We start from the raw sequence: 22,084 nt of genomic DNA, 5'->3' as shown, positions 1-22,084 counted from the left end.
ACGTGCAAATTATAGACAACAGTCCACTATGGGAACTGAGATATGATTCTTCTTTCACTGGCTCATATACCCTTCAAGGCGGAACATAATAATGTTCAGTAATATTGCTTGGCTGTAGAAGATATGATCAATGTGTACCTTATCAAATGGGCTTGAATAAAGCTCTACTATCAAGTAAATAAATAATTCAAATTCAAAAAGCGTGTGATTACTATTTTTTTAGCATATCAGATTAGTAATTATTTCAATACGTTATAAAAACGTATCATTTCTCAGGCTCATCCGAATTAAGCCAGTTGTTGGTACATATATTGCTTCCAAAAGGAATAGATTGTTTTATATGCAACTAATAGTCGCCCGCGGTTTCGCTCGCGTTTTAGGGTGTCGGTTGTCATGTGTCAGGCAAAATGTAACCTCCTTCCTTTATTGGAGTTTAAATTTGCTTCATACCAACATCTCATCAAATTCAGCGGTTTGGTCGTAAAAGAGCGAGAGTCAGAGTTACTTTCAAATTTATAATATTATTATACTCGTAGATAACAATGTCAAGTCAAAGTCAAAATGTTCTGTATAATAGCACAAAGTTAAAAAACATAAATCGATTGCGTGAAAAAAGTCACTTCGAAATTCGCACGAGTAGGGTGAAAAGTTACCACATGCTAATTCAGACCATTGGAGAGGATAGATAAACGCAAAACATTCTCGCCGAGAGGACGCTCTGAATAAACGCCATAAAGTATTTGATCGATTCATCTCGATTTTAACGACGAATACTTTACGACGAGTTACTTGAATCTTTATGGACCCGTAAAAAGGCCATCTGCTGAACAAATGAATTGAATAACTGCGATTGATATCCGTAAACGCGAGCACTCGTCTGACCGGCGGTAAAATAAAACAGGTCCAAGATGAAAGCTACGATAAAAAATCAACATCAATTTAATATCAATTTTTTAAAAATATATATATATCGTATCTTCAACAAGTGGTCACCGTCTCCTAGACTTCGACAATAAAAGGTGACCACCAATTAACATCAGACTTCAACGGACTTCAACTTATGCTAACCAATAATCTCTATTTAATACAGCCTAGTCAAATTGGCTCTCAACTAATCGTAATATATATTGCTTTATTTTTTTATGATTTGTTTTTATTACAATTACGAAACATGTTGCGAAATTATATTTACAAATATGCTACACCATACATGCTTTTTATACTTTTATTGTGCAATACATAGCATAGATAAATAAATAAATAAATAACAAATATGAGACAGCATCACATACATTACTCTGATCCCAATGTAAGTACCTAAACCACTTGTGTTATGGAAAATCAGAAGTAACGACGGTACCACAAACACCCAGACCCAAGACAACAAAGGAAAGTCATGATAATCTACATTGACTCGTCCGGGAATCGAACCCGGGACCTCGGAATGGCGTACCTATGAAAACCGGTGTACACACAACTCGACCAAGGAGGTCGCAGCCAAGATAAATGTTGGGTAAGTATGTATATCAATTTTCTAGCTTAAATAGAAAACTCTTCCAGGCGACCTCTCGACCTCTACCCAAAAATCCTCATAACAGTTAAGTTGTGGGGAAATGAATGAAAACTAAAATTAATTAAAATAAATATAACTTTATAATTTTACCTAATTATGCTACATGTGTTTCACCAAGCGGCATTGAATCGTTGTGGTGGAAAAAACTCCACATCTACTCCTTAAGAGAAGAGATTATGAAAAAATCTTCTTATAATACGCTAACGCCTCACAAATACCGCTTACGGAGCCTCCCGTCTCGTGGCCCGCGCGCCGCCTCTCCGCCCACTTAAGAGTAAATTATACAAATGACGTTCCGTTTTAAGTTCTCGTTAAACAGCGCGCGTTTTAGACACCGCACTCCGCTCAACATCTTACTCATATTAAAAAAGCATTAAATTGTAGAACGCTGAGCATTATGCCATTAAATGCACTCCAGTTTAAAGAATAACCACTGAACGCGGCTCGGATGAAATTGATACTTTTAAACTGACAATTAAATATATGCAAGTCTAAGAGACGCTGGCAAATCTATGAATAAAGAGGCCTCCCTGAAAGTTTTTCGATATTATCATATATATTACGGCGTATCCTTGTATATTTCGCGTCGAAATCCAACGAGCTTTGACTATTGTACTCCGAGTGAAGCGTATTATATGTTCGCCGTGCAGATGGGAAGAATTCGTAAAACGGCCTTTGTACGGGGTATTCATTGAAAACGTGCGCGTTGGAATTTTACTGAGAACGCTCGTCGCATTCCATAACTGCAGCGTCGCCCGCCGTCAGTCTGACTCAGCCCTAAGAATTCAACTAACAAGAAACCTTTATAATATTGTAGGAGAAAATCTATTTCCTCGCTGTCACAGATTACATAATCCGTGCAAGTTTCTCACCGTGAACTCGTAACGGGAAAGTTTGATTGTATTTCCCGCGGAGCGTCGTATGGTGTTCATTTTGGCAAGTCGCTCGGTGATTGTGACTTCGTTAAGTGAATTTACAACACATAAACCATACACACTAACAGCTCGTTTAATGTTCTATAAATTCGTCTGTTTATTCGAATAGAACTTGCCTTATAATATTGAGCAGAGATGGCGCAGTGGTTAGAACGCATGCATCTTAACCGATGATTGCGGGTTCAAACCCAGGCAAGCACCGCTGATTCATTTGCTTAATTTGTCTTTATAATTCATCTCGTGCTCAGCGGTGAAGGAAAACATCGTGAGGAAACCTGCATGTGACAAATTTCATAGAAATTCTGCCACATGTGTATTCCACCAACCCGCATTGGAACAGCATGGTGGAATATGTTCCAAACCTTCTCCTTAAAGGGAGAGGAGGCCTTTAGCCCAGCAGTGGGAATTTACAGGCTGTTGTTGTTGATGTTGTATAATATTCTTCGGATATTAAATGTTTTGGAGATCTGTTGGTTGGTTTGGAAGCTAATTTGATGCAGCAGACCCAAAAACAGATAATAAGAAAACATCTTCATGAAACAAAAGTTCAATAGATCATCAGACAAATGGTGCTAAATTTTATTCATTTTAAACATCCATATTGATATAGATAGTTACTTGGTCTTGGTCAATTTTGATGTGTTGTAGACGGACGGGCAAATCGAGCAACTGATGGTAAATTCACCACTGTATAGAGGTTAGCGCTGTAAGAAAAATCAAACATTTCATACATAAAAAATGCCCCACCAGCTTGTGACTATAGTTACACTTGCTCACTAACCATTCAAACTCGAACATAACAATTCTAAGTATTGCTGTTTAGCGGTAGAATATCTGATAATTAGGTGGTAGGTTCCAGGCGTGCTTGCACAAAGCCCTACCACCGCATAAAGTATCAAAAAATCTGGAAACGTATTCTCAGCGAATGGAACAATTTAATTATTTACCAGCACTGTTTTTATAACAAGACCATAAGGAAACACTGCACTACTTTAACCGTATAAACTTAATAAACTAAACGCTCATAAAAGCCTAAAGTTCGAGAAAATTCGACTTGAATTCTCCACACCCTAATGGCGCTTCGGCGTAATTCGTTCTCACTCGTAATGCAATTTCGTCGTTCGCCTAAATAAAAGCATATTTATAATTCCGTATGACAATAAAGACTATAATGGCTTGCGAGACGTCGTTTCAACTGGTATGTGTTACGCAGACGCGCCCTCGGGAGGCCATGATAATTACGCCCGTAATAACTTATTACTGGCCGGTGATAACGCGTTATTCACCTACGGGGGTCCTAAACTAATATCTGATATGCTGACTCTTTTCTTTTACTGTCTCTCTCTCGCTCACGCCTTATTAAATGCTTTATTAATGAGACGTAGTAATGACGTAGTTAATAATGTGACTTGGAATGTTTTTGACAGCCCCACGAGATTTTTTTTTATATTTTTTTTATGGTATAAGTTGGCGGACGAGCATATGGGCCACCTGATGGTAAGTGGTCACCATCACCCATAGACAATGACGCTGTAGGAAATATTAACTATTCCTTACATCATCAATGTGCCACCAAACTTGGGAACTAAGATGTTATGTCCTTTGTACCTGTAGTTACACTGGCTCACTCACCCTTCAGACCGGAACACAACAATACTGAGTACTGTTGTTTGGCGGTAGAATAACTGATGAGTGGGTGGTACCTACCCAGACGGGCTTGCACAAAGCCCTATCACCATGTTTATGTTACACTACTTATCCCCCGCGGCTTCGCTCGTATTTTAAGGTTTACCAGTAGCCTATGTCCTTCCATGGAGTTCAAATTTGCTTCATACCAAATATCATTAAAATCGGTTCAGTAGTTTTGAAGTGAAAGAGCAAGATACTCTGACAGACAGACAGTCTGTCTTACTGTTTGTCGCTATCTACTCTTTATTCTTTAAATTTACAATATTAGTATAAATTAGAACACATTTGATTAGAGTAAGATTTTGCCCAGCGGTAGGATTCATACGAGCTGTTACTGTTTCACACATTGTTGGAAATAAATATGCAATACTGTTTATAGTGTATTAGAAGCATTTCCGAAGTTTTACGTAATATGAAATTTATTATATGGCGAGCGTTATAATGAAATTATCTAATTCCCGAAGTGCTTACACAAAGCAAATTTTAATAGCTAAATAGCCTTAAACTGGCTGCCACAACCACTTTGTCTGCTCCTCCTCTGGGATAGCATAAAATACTTTCAGCCTTAAACTACTCGTAACTAAACGATCGCACATCTCTTCATTATTTCTTTACTTAAGTGCTCTATCTTTTGTGATTTTCTTGCGTTTATAATGGAGAAATTATCACACGTATGATATGTGGAATGAATTAAGTGAAGCTACCACCGGTTCGGAAAGTAGATTCTACCGAGAAGAACCGGCGAGAAACTCAGTAGTTACTCTTTTTCAACATTTAAAAAAAATACAGTCATGTTAGTTAATACAATTATTTAAATTAATATATCCTGCCTGGAAGTCAACATCTATTATTTTCACGCTTTTTTATCATCTATAAAATCTTGTATCGAATAATACACCTTTTTACCAATGTATTTTTTATAAACGATTTGAATTTACGAGACAATAATTCAACTGTCATTACTACTAGATTTAGCAATCAGTAGTTTAGTAGCCTCATGATGACGAAATGTAGAGAAACTTTTACGTTTTAATACTATACAGTTTTACAGGCTGGAAGAAATCGCTTGGCGTGATATTGTGCTCTAATTAAAACAATATTACGCAATTATATTTTCATTGCAAAGTCTTGATACAGACTGAAATAATTTTATGTATGTCGCTAGATTCACTCGGCTTTCATTTATAACTATTTCCATTATCATTAGTAGAGTTTCTTTCGCCGATTCCTCTCAACCGGCGGTAGTGTTTAATTTGTCAGCAAATAATTGCAATACTTCAACATTGAATAAAGAATTTGATTTGATTTTATTTCATTCCATTTCGTCACATATTTATCGTCTGAATTTATATTGAATTATGAAGTGACGTTCGAAAAAAAAAACCGGCATTTTGTTTAAAATGAAATATCTGGAAACGTACCTTTATTCTGTATAAAAATTGTGAAAACAATTCACTTCGGCTTTAAAAATTCCTCCCGGTACAGCGCTCAAATCCGATATTTTAAAATTCAGAGCGATTTATGCCGCAAAGAAAATGTTCCGCCTTCAAACGAAATTGTTACGTTCTACGTTTTATATTAGATTTTGTTTTAGAATTATGAAATATGGGATAAGGCGCAGGTGGCGTATAGACGATCTATTTGTCATATTACGTGAATTGCGTCAAACTGTACTATTGCAGTCATTATTATTGTATTATGTATTCGAATACCTGTCTGTGTAATGACTAATAACGCCATCCTTATGTTCCAAGTTCAAACTTCATTTTTTTTTTAAATGCCATGAATATGATAGTTTGTTGGTTGCCAGTATACCGGATTAGGGTAGGGACGAAATGCTAATTTATAATTAAAAAAAATATTTATAATTAATTAAAACCTTTCCAAGATATGTAAAATTTTAAAAAAATGTTTTGAAAATAACACTTTACTACTTGGCCTTTGTAAAGTCTATCTTGATATGGTTGATGTCCACTCATCGAATTAGCCATTATAAAATAACAAATTAGTATTTTGTGTTATGTTGTAGTTTGAAAGGCCAGTGTAAAGACACGCACGAGATACACACCATCTGAGGTATAAAAGTGACACGTTAACTTTATAAGGAATAATTAATAGCTAGTCTTTACAACTTATATGAAAAACGAATTACATTTTTGAAGGTCACTAAAATATTACTAATCTATTTCCAACTAGAGAGCCTTCTCGTTATTTTTAAATTTCTAAATTATATTTATTTCCAAATATAATTTCAAAGATTAATTATTAATCGCTAATCTTTACAAACTTTTTGAAATATTATGATTATTGTATTGAAGACAACTTAAAAATTACTAATCTATTTCCAACATTAAAGAACCTTCTTGCTAATATTAATGTTCAATTCATAAGGAAACGAACCCAAATTAACTTAAATATACCCCGGAACCGCATTTGTAAAATACCAAATATGTATTTCCATGCAAGCGAGGCTGCGGTCCATATTCAAAGTGCTAGTTAAATCTCAACGAACGTCGGAGTTCTTTTTGCTCATCTACAGCGCTGTTTGCGCTGAAATCTGACGTGAAAAAGCCGTGCGATTGTTTTATTTCGTTTAACGATTTTAAATAAATATATAATATTTATTCAATGTTTGTTTGAAAACATTGAATATTTTTAAATTAAATTAATTTTATTTTAAATAAAATATTCGCAGTTCCGTGATTGATATTATTGTATTTCGAAATGAAAATTTATTGTTTTAAATATATCGTAACAATAATGTTTATTCTGTGTGTCCGTCGTAATTAATAGTAACTAGTTTCTGCCCGCGGCAGTTCTCGTGTTTTCGGGTTAGCCGTTAAGTGTTATGGATAATTCCTTCCTTGGAATTCAAGCTCGTTTCATACTAAGCTTTATCAAGTTCGGCTTAGTATTTTAGCCGTGAAATAGCAAAAGCTAGGCATACAGAGTTTATTTCGTGTATATATTAGTCGTATAGATATTTTATTTATAGAAGATTATTTTTTTATCAAATTAGTTATTGTAAATTTACCGCCCTTACAGCCCGCGCGTATAATCGATATTGTAGTCCATAGGAATTAGTCATCAGACTTTCTACGACCATATAGGAAAGCTTAGTATATTTGAATTTCGATTTGAAAGTTAAGTTAGCCAGTGTGACTATCAGCAAAAAGCACATTCATTTTTAATCTAATTTATATTTTCTATTTATAACATGTGTAATTTAAAAGCGAAAGATTATTCTATTATAAAAAAATATTTATAATAATATTTCATTTATACATAATATACACTTATTATGAAAATATGAAATAAAATCGCTTCTAAACGAATTTACAAAAACAAACCACTAGCAATGTTTAAAGATACTTTAAGAATAGATCCCTCAAACGGGGCTGTCGGGGCAGAGCGGAGGGTGTAGCGGGTGTGGGGGGAGAGGAGGGTATCGACCGCTGCACCACGCCGCCGGCCGTTCACCCGCTACGGCGTAGCGTAACGTCGTAGCCGAACCACGACTACGAACCTTCCTGTTTGCGCCGACTTATTTTAGCGCATCGTGTACCGACGCTACGAGTATGTCAGTAGGTTATAAATAAGTTGCGGTCAAATTGCACCTTTTTTACATTTACACGATAAAGTACATTATTTTAAGCCTTCCTAACATTTAACAAAAGATTTTAATTCTTCGTTTCAGTAAATATATATATGAGACAATATCTACTTCTAAAATAAATGACATATTTTTTTGACACCCTAACATATATATTATAACTATATATTCCACACAACAACAAATAACCTTATTTTAAGCAACAGTTTTACATAGACCAAAAAGTACCTCGTCATTAATCAAATTACTTTTTTGTTTTATTATATTTATATATGCGTATTTGCTTTACTGAGCCATCTCAAGTATCTAAAGAGATTAAAATATAATTTAATAAATCTAATTATTCACATGATCAAAAAGAAAACATACAAAATAATTAGTACACTTTTGTTTAGAACTCACATTAGCCGAGCTCATCACAGTGAAGTGAGTTAATAATGAACAGTCATCCCGCTTATATAATATTCAGAAAGGAACAAATAATTACCACATCTGATGGTGGCCTTCATGGAATGATATATGAATACTGAGTGTTAGAATAGGATAGATATATCTTTGGATGTAAGGTTGCCTACCCTGTATTATATACTTAGATTATATTGTATAATTATTCAGTAGTAGTCACTCGCAGCCGGTCTCTTCTAAGGGTATTAGTTTTTATTACCTTTCTTGGAGTTCAAGTTTGCTTCACACCAAATTACATCAAATTCAGTTCAGCGGTTTGGTCGTGAAAGAGTGACAGACATACAAAGTTACTATACGACGAATGCTAATACGACACACTCACGATAGAAAATTTAATCGACAGTAATTTTAAATCGATTTCGGTCACAATACAATCACTAAGTTCAATTGTGATTGACCGAATATATTATTCGAGCCTTCATAAGGCACTTCAAAAAAACCGTTCGATATTTCAATATGTATAGTGCTTTTATTGTGTAAACTATTCAAAAATAGAAAGGACTTAAGCGACTGCTATTTTCAATCGTATTCTTTTTTGATTTAATATTTTACAGTATTGTAAAATTATTTAACTTGGAATCCAAACTAAGTCGATTGCTGAGTCAAACCAAAATTGCAACACGTATTACGAATTACAGCGTTAATGGCTATTCAAGCCGTATCTGAACAATTTTGTTGACGAATACTCGACACACTTTTAGGGGAGATCATCGTAAACCACTCACGAGAAATGCAAAGCTGAAATTGATTAAGTTCGTATTTTTTTCCGCGAGATACATTAATCACGACGTGGTTAATTAATCACCGTGGGTTGTCGATAGCACGCTGACCGACCTCGATAATGCCTCCTCCGACCCTCCGGCAGTGCGACCCTCCCATTTACAAAGAAATTAGGCGTAACACCCGCGATCCCGCCGCGTACGTGATACGCGTACGTCGGTGCTACTTCCGATTATAATAAAAGCCGACTCAGTTTTGCGATTGGACGATTATATATCATTCCATATATTTAAGAATGCTTTTATTTTTGGTGCGAATAAATGAATTTCATTTTAACTCGACCGATAATTGTGAAATTTGTTTTTGTGTTGTCAAGGGCTGTGGCGTGGACGAATACGCAGGTCGAAACTTAGTAGAGTCTATGATAAAGAAGCAGAAATAATGAAATATTATTAAAAATATGAGACAACAACGAGTCGAGATGGCCCAGTGGTTAGAACGCGTGCATCTTAACCGACGATTGCGGGTTCAAACCCAGGCAAGAACCGCTGATTCATGTGCTTAATTTGTCTTTATAATTCATCTCGTGCTCAGCGGTGAAGGAAAACATCGTGAGGAAACATGCATGTGACAAATTTCATACAAATTCTGCCACATGTGTATTCTACCAACCCGCATTGGAACAGCGCGGTGGAATATGTTCCATACCTTCTCCTCAAAAGAGAGAGGAGGCCTTTAGCCCAGCAGTGGGAATTTACAGGCTGTTGTTATTGTTTGTTGATAAGGACAACATCACATACATTACTCTGATCCCAATGTAAGTAGCTAAAGCACTTTTGCTATGAAATATCAGGTACCACACCCACACTCTAGGCAACATAAAAAAAACTAATGATAATCTATATCGACTCGCCCGGGAATCGAACCCGGGACCTCGGAGTGGCGTACCCATGCAAAACCGGTGTACACACCACTCGACCACGGAGGTCGTAAAAATAAAAATACCCCCGGTTTAACTTGCGTGGAAGTTCAATACATACACAGATTAATTTGAAACTTTGATTATATTAACTCTTAAGTTAAATTATGAACTATTTGTATATACTAATATACTATATTGATGTATATTTCATTTTTAACTTAAAAAATGTCGGACTTCTATACAATCTTTCAAACCTTATTTGACCCCCCTTAGGGGTAGAATTTCCTAAATTCCTTCCTTAGTGGGGGTCTACTCAATAAAACGATCCTACTTACCAAATTTCAGGACTCTAAATTTAACAGTTACGGTCAACGATGATGTATTCAGTCAGAACAGTCAGGACATTTTATAGATATATATAAAAAATAATAAGAAACAAACTACTCCGCAGTGATTTGATTGGTCGTTTAAGGAGTCGTAAAGACAAGAAATCTGATAGGTGTTGCTGTTAGTGGTAACTTGGACTAACGAACGTCCTCATTAGGGCATGTTACCACTATTACACAGACCACATTCTAAACGACTGTTCTAAAACTTTAGTGGATTTTGTCGCATGTTTCGTAGTGTCCAAATTTTATTATAATGGTCTTAAAATATTCTATGTACATATAATATGCGACCGCAAGCCTTAAGGTTCAATTTTGGAATCGGCTTAATAAAGTCGCTGTGTTTTTCTATAGGAAGGTTCTAGTATTCTCAGAGCTTGTTTTTTGGAAATCAGAAGCAGTTTAGTTGTAGCTGTTACCTGCGGCTTTTCTCATGTAGAAAATTAGTATATTTACAAATTGACTTCAAATATTTATTTGGTGATTGGTGTACAAAGAGGTCTAACTCTTTGTTTCCAAAAAAACTAGCTTGTGTCCTTTCTCAGGCTATTTGTGTACCAAATTTTATTTTTATCGGTTTAGTATATTTGGCGTGAAAGCGTAACAGACAGACAGACAGAGTCACTTTGCATTTATAATATTATATTATGGATTATGGATATTATGGATATTATGGTATTATGGTATTATGGACTATAGAAACACGCACGCTAATATTATGTATAAATGAATGCCATAGGAAATAAAACTATTCCCTGCATCACGTGGGTGCCATCAATCTTACTAACTTAATTGTCACTCCCCATGTGCCTGTACTACACTGGTACACTCACTTGAAATTGGAGCACGAGAACGACTACTTAACAAGTGGACTTAAAATTATTACTGATTGCTAACCTACCCAAACGGGATCACACAAATGCTATTGTTAATTGTTAATACGTATAATAGGTAATAAGTTATATGTATTAGAAAAAAAAAACCTAAGTGTATTCCCAACTAAAAACTATCTCTGTGCCAAATTCGATTGAAATCAGTTCAGCCGTTCTGACGTATTTTTAATAATTACGCATTTATAATTTTGGTAAAATTGATAATTAGACGTAAACAATTATAAATTAACATATTAATAAAAGTAATTCCGTTTAAAAGCTGATAAAACCAGATTATTAATAGTAATCTTAATTATCAATCTATTGTGATACATAATGATGACAGTGGAAAGCTAATTAGTGAAAATCAGTTATCAGTTCGGGGAGATATGCTTTTTCTGCAATTATTTTTTTTTGTAATAAAGTTTTATTTCGGTAGATTAACTGGCATATGAACCGCTGAGGTTTGAAGCCGACACTTCGGATTCTGCAGCCTTTTAAAATAAAGCCGCAACAATAACAGCAACAACAAAAGCCTGTATATTTCCCACTGCTGGGCTAAGGCCTCCTCTCCCTTTGAGGAGAAGGTTTGAAACATATTCCTCCACCATTTTATGGATTATACATGTGGCAGAATTTGTATGAAATGAGACACATGCAGGTTTCCTCGCGATGTTTTCCTTCGCCGCAGAGAACGAGATGAATTAAGATGATGAGATGAACAAATTAAGTACATGAATATTCAGCGGTGCTTACCTGGGTTTGAACCCGCAATCATCGGTTAAGATGCACGTGTATTAACCACTGGACTATCTCAGCTCAAGCCGCTACACCCGGGGTGTATTATTCGTTTTCCATTAGAACTTAATCAAGCCAGTTACAAGCACTGTGGAATTAAAACCGTATAAACTGTAGAGCTTTGCTAAATGCATACTGTTAATTATTTATATTTATATAATACCTGTTGACTTCCAAGCAGGATACATTAATTGAAATAATTGTATTTAATTAACATGACGCTGTATTTTTTAAATGTTAAAAAAGAGTAACTACTGAGTTTCTTGCCGGTTCTTCTCGGTAGAATCTACTTTCCGAACCGGTGGTAGCTTCACTTAATTGTAAAATGACGATTCAAAAGTGCTTATAAAAGCCTACTTGAATAAAGTTTATTTTGATTTGATTTGATTTGATTTGATTTATACAGACAGATGAATCATTTCGTATTAAACTTTCCTCATATGAATAAAAAAATTAGGAAAAGTAAAAAAGTGTAAATTTATTTATCCATGTTTAATTTTTGTAGTTTGTACATCGCAATTAAAACCTTGACCTCGTTTAAAAAACACACACACTAAATGTATTTTACGTTTTTTGACGTTATAGTAATTTTTACCTAATTTTTGTTAACTCTATGATTAAAGGAGTGTAAATTTATATTCAAAACTAGAAGTTGTCCGCGGCTTCGCTCGCAATTGCGAAGTTGGTTGTCATTTGTTAGGCAAAACCCCGTTGAAGTTCATGTTTGCTTCAATCAAAATTTCCTCAAATTCCGTTCATTGGCTTGGTCTTGAAAGAACTACAGATTTACATACAGACAGACACACAAAGTTGCATTCACATTTATAATATTAATATAGATATAGATTGTAGGAAATCTCAAAGTCTAGATCTATAAATTGATAACAAAATAACAAATAAAGCACAAAAAACGTAATACTTTGAACCCGCAATCGTCAAGATGCACGTATAATAGCCACTGAACAATCAAGGATATGATTCAAGATAACATAATCTTTTCGTAATCGGGTGTGTTTGAGCGGAAAGCGCGCTACTGACCAGTCGCGATGGGGTCGCTTAAGGCAGTCGGTCTCACAGTGATTGTGCTCGTTGGTCTCGGAATTATTGCAGGTAAATTCAATACGAAATATTCATAGTCGTGAAACTTCCTTGGACGTGATTTGATTCAAATTTCAAGGTTGAATTTCGGTGAAACCAAGTTACATAAGTTAACATATACACGAGTATGTCACTTCTACCACCCCACATATCAACGGTATTCACGCCAAATAATAAAGTTACTTTTCAATTTTATTAAAATAAAAAACTTAATCATGTGTTAATTTAGATGATGCGTTTGTTGTATAGTTTTTTTATGGAATAAATTGGCGGGCCATATGGGCCACCTGATGGTAAGTGGTCACCATCACCCATAGACAATGACGCTGTAAGAAATATTAACTATTCCTTACATCGTCAATGCGCTATCAACCTTGGAAACTAGGATGCTATGTGCCCTGTGCCTGTAGTTACACTGACTCACTCATCCTTCATACCGGAATACAACAATACGTACGTACTGTTGTTTAGCGGTAGAATATCTGATGAGTGGGTGGTACCTACCCAGGCGGGCTTTTTGCAAGCCCTGCCACCAAGCAGTTTTAACTTGCATTTTTTACAAGCTTTTATTTAACTTGCAATGTAAGTTTTTTCGGGTGAAATCTTACAACTCAATTTTAGTCTTCGTAATTTATAAGGATGTTATTCAATTAGGTGGTATCACATGGATCGTCTTGTGGACGAGGGATTCATCGCCACCACCACCAGAACTAATCCCGATTGACTGGTGGCAACATTGCACGCTCTACCAAATCTACCCTCGCTCCTTCAAAGACAGCGATGGTGATGGTATCGGTGATTTGAAAGGTAAATATCAAAATTTATAACAGGAAGGAAGATAAAATGCATATTTATATTATATAACTAATAATAGAACTATAGGATCTCGTTACGTTTGCCACTCAGTAAAAAAAATTCACCTGCGCGATTCAGAAACTTCGATGATTTGATAAGCGCCATCTATCGGCACCAGGAATATACGGACTTCAAAAGCAAAAATATTACAATGGCATATTATTTTCGCTCATTGTAAATAACGTGGCTGTCGCTAATGATAGCTGAATTGGCCTTAGATTCTGAACCAAGCTATTATGACTAGCGTCATCCATTATTATATTCTGACTATTATAACGACTTTGTACAGCAACGTTGTAAATAATTGTGAGCGACCGTAATGCTGTAATCGTTTCCTGTATTTATACAAAGCCAAGAAGAAAATAAACGTAATAAAAAAAAATGAAATTGCATTTTTATAACAACTGTCGATTAACTCGAACGCATTCGTAATGAGTTTCAAATATACATAATGAAATATTTAATTTAAATTTGGATCTCGTTAAAGATTGTCAAAATTACCATCATGGAATTCAAGGCTTTACAACAATATTAACTAACATTCAATAATTACTGTAATTATTTTATTGTTCTATCGTTTTAGGTATCACAGAAGAGTTGGAGCATTTCGCTGATGCAGGAGTGGACGCGATATGGATGTCTCCAATCTTCTCATCGCCGATGGTCGACTTCGGTTACGATATCAGCGACTTCTACAATATCCACTATGAATATGGAACCATGGATGACTTCAAAGTCCTTCTTAACCGATCTCATGAATTAGGTAAGCCAAAAGAGTTGTAATGATGCCTATAAATGTCCAAATACTGGGCTCTACTCTTTAAGAAGGTTTGGAGCTGATACTACCACTCTACTACGCTAGTTGGCAGTGTTTGTCACGTGTACCAGAATTATGAGTTATAATCCCAAGTATCTATAGTAATATAAGTACACAAAATTTCAATATCTCGTAAGAACGCACGCTGCGTTAAAAAAATTGTAAAGACCTCCAAAGATGAAATTTCGTCACATTTATATTGTAATTTTTTAGTAGAGCAAAATAGTGGAATCTAAAGGAATAGGCCCTTTTTATGTACAGACACATGTACCTAACCTACCGACTCTACCGACCAAGCAGTCTAATAATAAAATTCAAAATGTATTCTCAGGAATTATGTGTTATTACAAAACGTAATGATATTTTAATGTTCTATTCAAAACATCTGATAAAAAAAAAAACACAATTAAACGAATGATGACAATATTCAAATCAGTATACTAGTACTTATCATTGTCATATCACAAAAATACGGAAAAATTATTTTGATTATACTTTAAGTACACGCGAATAATTATCTTTTTTAAGCTGATAACGCGATAAATTCTATATAAATCATTTAATGTGAAGATTAGGAGCGATAAACTGATAATTGAAACCAGTAAGTGGTCAGCGATCGTGTTTCTTTCTAGGGGTTCTATACTATCTAGCATTGATCCTATCTGCAACATGTTTTTAATAATATAATATAAATATCTTCTATTTACACAAAAGCGAAATGCTACTTGCTAATTAATCACGGAATTACAGAAGCTATAAAACCTACATACTTGAAATTTGATTTTCTTATAGGTTGTAGACTTCTGCTAAGCATTATTTCGAAACTCTACCTAAAGGGGTAAAACAGGGTTTGGAAGTTTTTGTTTTATAAATTTCGTATAAAGAAATGCACAGGTTGAATTCTTTATATGTTTTTTGTTTACTGATTTACAGATGATAAAAGCTTTATTAATTTTTATTTAATTTTTAATATAGGTGTTAATATGTATGAATATTTATTTGTAAAACTAGATATGAATATAATTATATTAACTTATTTTATAATATTTTACGTATCTGTAAAAGTTGTCTGACGATGAATACAATATAATCCATATACTGGATCATTTACTTCTATATTAGTAAAAAGTTTTCAAAGAAAAACCCAAGAAGAAACTCGAAACCTACTCCGACCACTAGCCTACCAAGTTAGCATGTGCTAGACAATATTGACTGTAATAATTATAAACTTCATAGCATATACGTATCAAAATGGCGTATCAACATAATATACATAATATACAGACATAAGTCTGTTATCAAGATTTCACGAATGATATTTGAAGTGATTTTTTACAGAATTGCACTGCATCTGTTGATTAGTGTTATTGAAGTATATTTCCTTCACGCTCGTATGCATACATAGTTCGATTTGAGCTCATTTCTATACGTTTGATTGAATTATTTCTGATGTAAACTAACTCACTTGTTACTTCTGTTACGAATACGAACATGCTCGCGCTACGTATTTATAGTATCATAATGAGTGGAAAAAAATGATTTATTTTTAAATTAAAAATATCGATTTTTTTATATGTTTACAGGAATTAAATTACTTTTGGATTTCGTGCCAAATCATGCCAGCAATGAGTCGGACTACTTCAAGAAATCCTTGGCAAGGGAACCTGGATACGAAGACTTTTTCATTTGGGCAGATGCTCGGCCAGATCCAAACAATGCTTCTAATAGACTGCCACCATCAAACTGGGTAAAATATTTAACATCCATTATAAATTAATTGTACCATGACTTCCTTCCAATGCGCCTCCGAAACCTCATAATTTTATTAATTTTGACAGCAAATAGGCGTACATACATGTGTTTCATAATTTATCAAACGTCTTCCTTCGAGACCAAAAGCAACATTAAGAGAGAAGTTACTGGTAATTAGCACTTGAATTATTGTTAAATGTTACACAATAATTCAAGAACTAATTACCAGTACTAAAGTACCAAGTATGGTGTTTCATCGATGGTACTCTATTTAGATTTACACAACGTCTTAGTTCAAACTAAATATTGATTGTTGAAGACGAATAATTTGGACCGTATCATCTAACTTTTATAAATTGAAGATTTTTGTTTTAAATTTCAAACGATATCTAGGTAAGTCAATTTGGTGGTTCAGCATGGGAATGGAGAGAAGAACGTCAGCAGTACTATCTTCACCAATTCGCTGTCGAACAAGCAGACTTCAATTTTAGAAACGAAGCGGTTAGGGAGGAGATGATAAAAATCATGAAATTCTGGCTCGACAAAGGAGTTGACGGCTTCAGAGTTGACGCACTTCCATACTTAATAGAGGCAGATCCAACTGATCACGGTGGAAGATACCCAGATGACCCCCTGAGCGGATTAATACAATTTGAGCCGCACCAACTCGGTTACACGATTCCCCTGTACACGAAAGATCTCATTGAGTTATACGATGTTGTTTACGAATGGCGGGAGTATGTCGATCGATACCTGGAGGATAACCCCGGTGACACTCGGTAAGTTAAGAGCCTTATGTATGAAGAACTTTGTTATGAAGATAAAGCAGTCAATGACAAAAGTTTTAATAAGGATCTTATAACTTAGACACGCTCCTCAAAGTGATACTAGGTTTCTTCAAAACTTTTACAAGTAGAAAAAGTTTAAGGTTCTATATAATAAATCATACAATAATAGCTTTAGTTTGTTGGTGTATTGAATAAAATTTAGGTCGAAATACAAATTAGATTTAGAACAGATATACCCATTACATTAAAAAGGAGATAAAAACAATATCGTATAATTACACATATAAAATCTTATTCGTCATTAATGTGTTAATTTATATTGTCTGTGGTACGTACACATTGAGAACATTAGAACGTAATCTATGTTATATGTTTTAATCCAAAATTCAATTTTAAAATATGTCCCGTGAACAAAGAATCTATTTGCATGGTGCTTTTTTTGATTAGTTATAACATTCATTTCAGAGTGCTCTTCTCGGAAGGTTACGCCAACGTTTCCATGACGATGTTGTACTATGGCAACGAGGAGGGAGCGATCGGAGCGCATTTCCCATTCAACTTCGATTTCATAACAGATCTCTCCTCAAGATCCACTGCTAGAGATTTCGTGTACACTATTCTTCGATGGCTGACTTACATGCCACAGGGAGCAACGGCAAATTGGGTGGTAAGTGCACCTCATGGTGACAGCTATAAACACTTAACGCTACTTCACTCACTAAACGCCTGATCGTAACACGAAGTTCTATATCCTTCATATTGAGTAATAAGTGATTTTACTTAATATGATTGAAATATTCAATTGGCTATTACTCATTGCCGTGATATTTATTGGTTAGTTGCTATTTCAGCGGTGACATCACTACATAGTATAAAACAAAGTCGCTTTCTCTGTCCCTATGTCCCTTTGTATGCTTAAAGTAAAATAAAGTAACAGCCTGAAAATTTCCCACCGCTGGGCTAAGGCCTGCTCTCCCATTAAGGAGAAGGCTTGGAACATATTCCACCACGCTGTTCCAATGCGCGTTGGTGGAATGCACATGTGGCAGAATTTCGAAGAAATTAGACACATGCACGTATCCTCACGATGTGTTTGTATCCTTACGATTATAAACACAAATTAAGCACATATATATATGTATAGTGGTGCTTGCCCGAATTTGAACCCGCAATCATCGGTTAAGATGCACGCGTTCTAACCGTCGGGCCCTCTCAACTCACCCTATTATGATTTACCTATTGTGATTGCAGTTCGGTAATCATGACAACAATCGGATGCCCACGCGGTTCCGCGAAAATATGGTAGACGGACTCAACGCACTCAATATGCTGTTGCCTGGTGTAGCCGTCACCTATCAGGGCGAAGAGATTGGAATGAAAGATGGCTATGTTAGCTGGGAAGATACCGTTGATGTGGAGGCTATCAATCGAGGAGACGAAGACACCTACCTCCTTTATTCAAGAGACCCTGCGAGGACGCCGTACCACTGGAACAACTTAACGAATGCAGGCTTTTCCACTGCTAATAGAACATGGCTGCCTGTCGCTGAAGATTACCCAGAAATTAACTTAGCTAAACAGAAGGAGGATGCACGCAGTCACTTTAAGGTATACTCACTAATGATTATCAGAATATAAGAAAAATCAAAATACAGTCTATTGGAAATAGGCTTTTACATCGTCATGCGCGTTTGTTCGAAACGTAAATTTGTATATTGATCAAGCTTAGCTCAACGCTTTCTTATATCTTTTCTTATATCAAAAATATTCCTTATTTAATACAAGATTTCGCCCGTAGCTTCACTGGGTTGTCATGTATTAGGCAAAAAAGTAGCTTATGTCCTTATTTGAAGTTCAAGTTTGCTTCATACGAAATTTCATCAAATTCGGGTCAGCGGTTTTGTCGTGAAATAACGACAGATATACAAACAGACAGACAGACTTTCACATTTATAATATTAATATAGATTTATTTATATTTATGAATTGCCAAAATTTCCAAATATAATTTCATTTTCAGGTTTATCAAGCTCTAACGGCTCTGCGCAAAGAGAAGGCTTTGTCTCACGGCGAATACAATATAAGAGCTCTATCAGACCGTTCCTTGTACTTGGTTCGGTACCTCAGGACTTATGACACGATAGTGCTCCTATTCAATGTGGCTGATCGCTCTGACGTCATCAACCTTAACAGTGTCATGCATCTTAAGCTACCAGCAACTGTTTATATTTCGAGCATAAATTCTACCAGGAACACAGGGTACGGAAAGACTATATTATTCATGATAGATAAAGTATTCGTCATTTTTTACGAGTTACCTAGTTCATCGCTCATAGACCCTTGTGCCTATAACTAAACTGGCCAACGCATCGACCCAATAATAGTATATATTGTTGTTTCACGATAAAAAAAATGATTTTGAGTGGTACCTAACAAGACGTGTCTTGCACAAACTTCTATCGCCATATATGTGGTCTTTGGTATATAAATAAAATAATTATTATTTCCAGCATTTTATTGCAAAATATGTTCTATGAATATTAGGTATAGAAAGTGAATAACAATCGAATATAGGTAATTAAGTAGGCTTTTATAAGAACCTCAAAATAACTATATTAAGTGAAGTTTATAAATTATATATGTATGGTATATAAATAATTTATCCTATCTGGAAATCAGCAAGTATTCTATACATCTTAGATCCATGGTAGGCAGCATCTAGATTGCTAAACTGTATGGAATGTCTATAAAATAAGGTGTCTATTTATTTAGGTAGTCAAGACTGCCTAAATAAATAGTAAAACATTCTAATCTAACAGCTCGAAATATTATTCCAGGGACGTGATTGAAAGTGAACAGCTGACCCTGGCACCAGGAGAAGCCATAGTACTGAAAGCCGAACCTGTTGCCTAAACGACAACGGATGCTTCATCAAAATCTATTCAAAATCTATTAGCATAAATATGGAGTCAAAACATTCACTGATAACTGTATATCTTCTGGATATTTTTTTATATGTTTAAAGCTTTCGATTGGTTGCAGTGTAATTTATGATGTAAATATTAGTTCTGTAATTTATTTGTAACATAGTCATAGGATTAGTCAAGATAAAATTGTGTAATTATATTTACTTTTGGTTTTATTTTTAAATTAAAACACATAGCCCTCGAGTATATTACATTTTGAATTAATTCATACAAAGAAGCGTGTTGTTCTCTGGTTTCGGAACTCTCAGTCATAGTCAGGACGACTCAAGAGAGCTTCATTATAAAAGTAAAGTAAACAGCTTATAAATTTCCCACCGCTGGACTAAGGCCTTCTCTCCCATTAAGGAGAGAGTTTGAAACATATTCGTCCACGCTGTTCCAATGCGGGTTGGTGGAATGCAGATGTGGCAGAATTTTTATGAAATTAGCCACATGCAGGTTTCCTCACGATGTTTTCCTTCACCACCGAGCACGAGATAAATTATAAACACAAATTATCCATCCAGCCATCTCAGCTTCATTATAACTGGATGTATATATAATATTTAGTAGACTGAACGTTTCTATTTATTTCAGAATGCTCTGAATTCCGATAATAAGGTTAATTAAATTTCTTAGTAAGGACAAAGACAATTACAAAAGATTTATTTTATCTGTATTATTAATATTATAAGTATGAAGTAACTCTGCCTTTCTCTCTGTTGGTCGCTCTTTCACGACCGCTGAACCGAATTTGTTGAAATTCGGTATATCTTTTCCAAAGAGGACGGGACACCTGAATATGCGTCAAGCACAAATTTATAAAAAATAAATATTATATATACATCCAGTTATAATGAAGCTGAGATGGCTGGATGGATAATTTGTGTTTATAATTTATCTCGTGCTCGGCGGTGAAGGAAAACATCGTGAGGAAACCTGCATGTGCCTAATTTCATCGAAATTCTGCCACATGTGGATTCCACCAACCCGCATTGGAACAGCGTGGTGGAAAAAGTTCCAAACCCTCTCCTTAATGGAAGAGGAGGTCTTATCTCAGCAGTGGGAAATTTACAGGCTGTTACTTTACTTTACTTTAATTTTTTTATTATTAGAAGCGTGTTATTCTGAAGATACAAAACGCACAAACAATTTTCCTTTTCACAATATTAGTATAGAAAATAACTTTGATTAACTAAAAAGGTTTACGTATGTGTTGCGTTTAATTCGAACAACTCTAGCGTTTGGTTAACATTCGTGTTTTAAACATATTTTCAAACCGAATGAGTAAAACATCAAACGCAACCGTTGCGGTCGGCCGCGCCACCGGATAGTATTAACTATTTTAAAACATCCCTGTTATTTTCATATAAACCTACCAGGATACCAGAAACACTATTAAACAGTTGAATAGGTTTTAAAACAAACACAATACAACATGCCTTTATAGAACTGTTCTTTATGGATTTTAAATGAAAAAGATTTGCTTCTTAATTTCCTAGCGATCAACGGTCAGAACCAATGGTAGATTGATGAAATTTATTATGAAACAGACTTTTATATTATGTTTAATTTTTTTTTCATATCTGTATTTTATAAGTATATGTATCAGGTATAGTATAGTTTTATAATTATGTATATTTAAATTTAAATATTCTATTTACTTTTGAAGATTTTTTTTAGTATTCTGTTCTATATACAGTATTCTATTCTATTCTACTTGAACCTGAAGGAAAGCTAATGTTTTTTACCTAATACATGACCCTAAAACGCAAGCAAAGCCCCGGGCGACAACTACTCATGATATACCTTATTCTAGTTGCTAATAAGGATGT

General features: G+C 34.9%; 2 protein-coding genes across 2 annotated transcripts in view; one reads left to right on the top strand and one right to left on the bottom strand.

The window, feature by feature from the left end:
- LOC124530860 overlaps positions 1–22,084 on the bottom strand; it is a 68,605-nt gene that overhangs the window by 31,888 nt on the left and 14,633 nt on the right. The window lies entirely within an intron of this gene.
- Positions 12,977–20,409, top strand: LOC124530857 (maltase 1-like). The gene is made up of 9 exons (XM_047105202.1): positions 12,977–13,083; positions 13,726–13,878; positions 14,510–14,689; positions 16,327–16,490; positions 16,889–17,274; positions 17,749–17,950; positions 18,535–18,891; positions 19,304–19,542; positions 20,121–20,409. The coding sequence occupies exons 1-9, from the start codon at positions 13,020–13,022 to the stop codon at positions 20,194–20,196; spliced, it is 1,821 nt and encodes a 606-aa protein (XP_046961158.1). The 5' UTR covers positions 12,977–13,019; the 3' UTR covers positions 20,197–20,409.

This window comes from Vanessa cardui, chromosome 7 (assembly GCF_905220365.1).
Source record: "Vanessa cardui chromosome 7, ilVanCard2.1, whole genome shotgun sequence".
NCBI classification, from domain to species: domain Eukaryota; kingdom Metazoa; phylum Arthropoda; class Insecta; order Lepidoptera; family Nymphalidae; genus Vanessa; species Vanessa cardui.
This window is presented reverse-complemented; position numbering and strand designations above follow the sequence as displayed.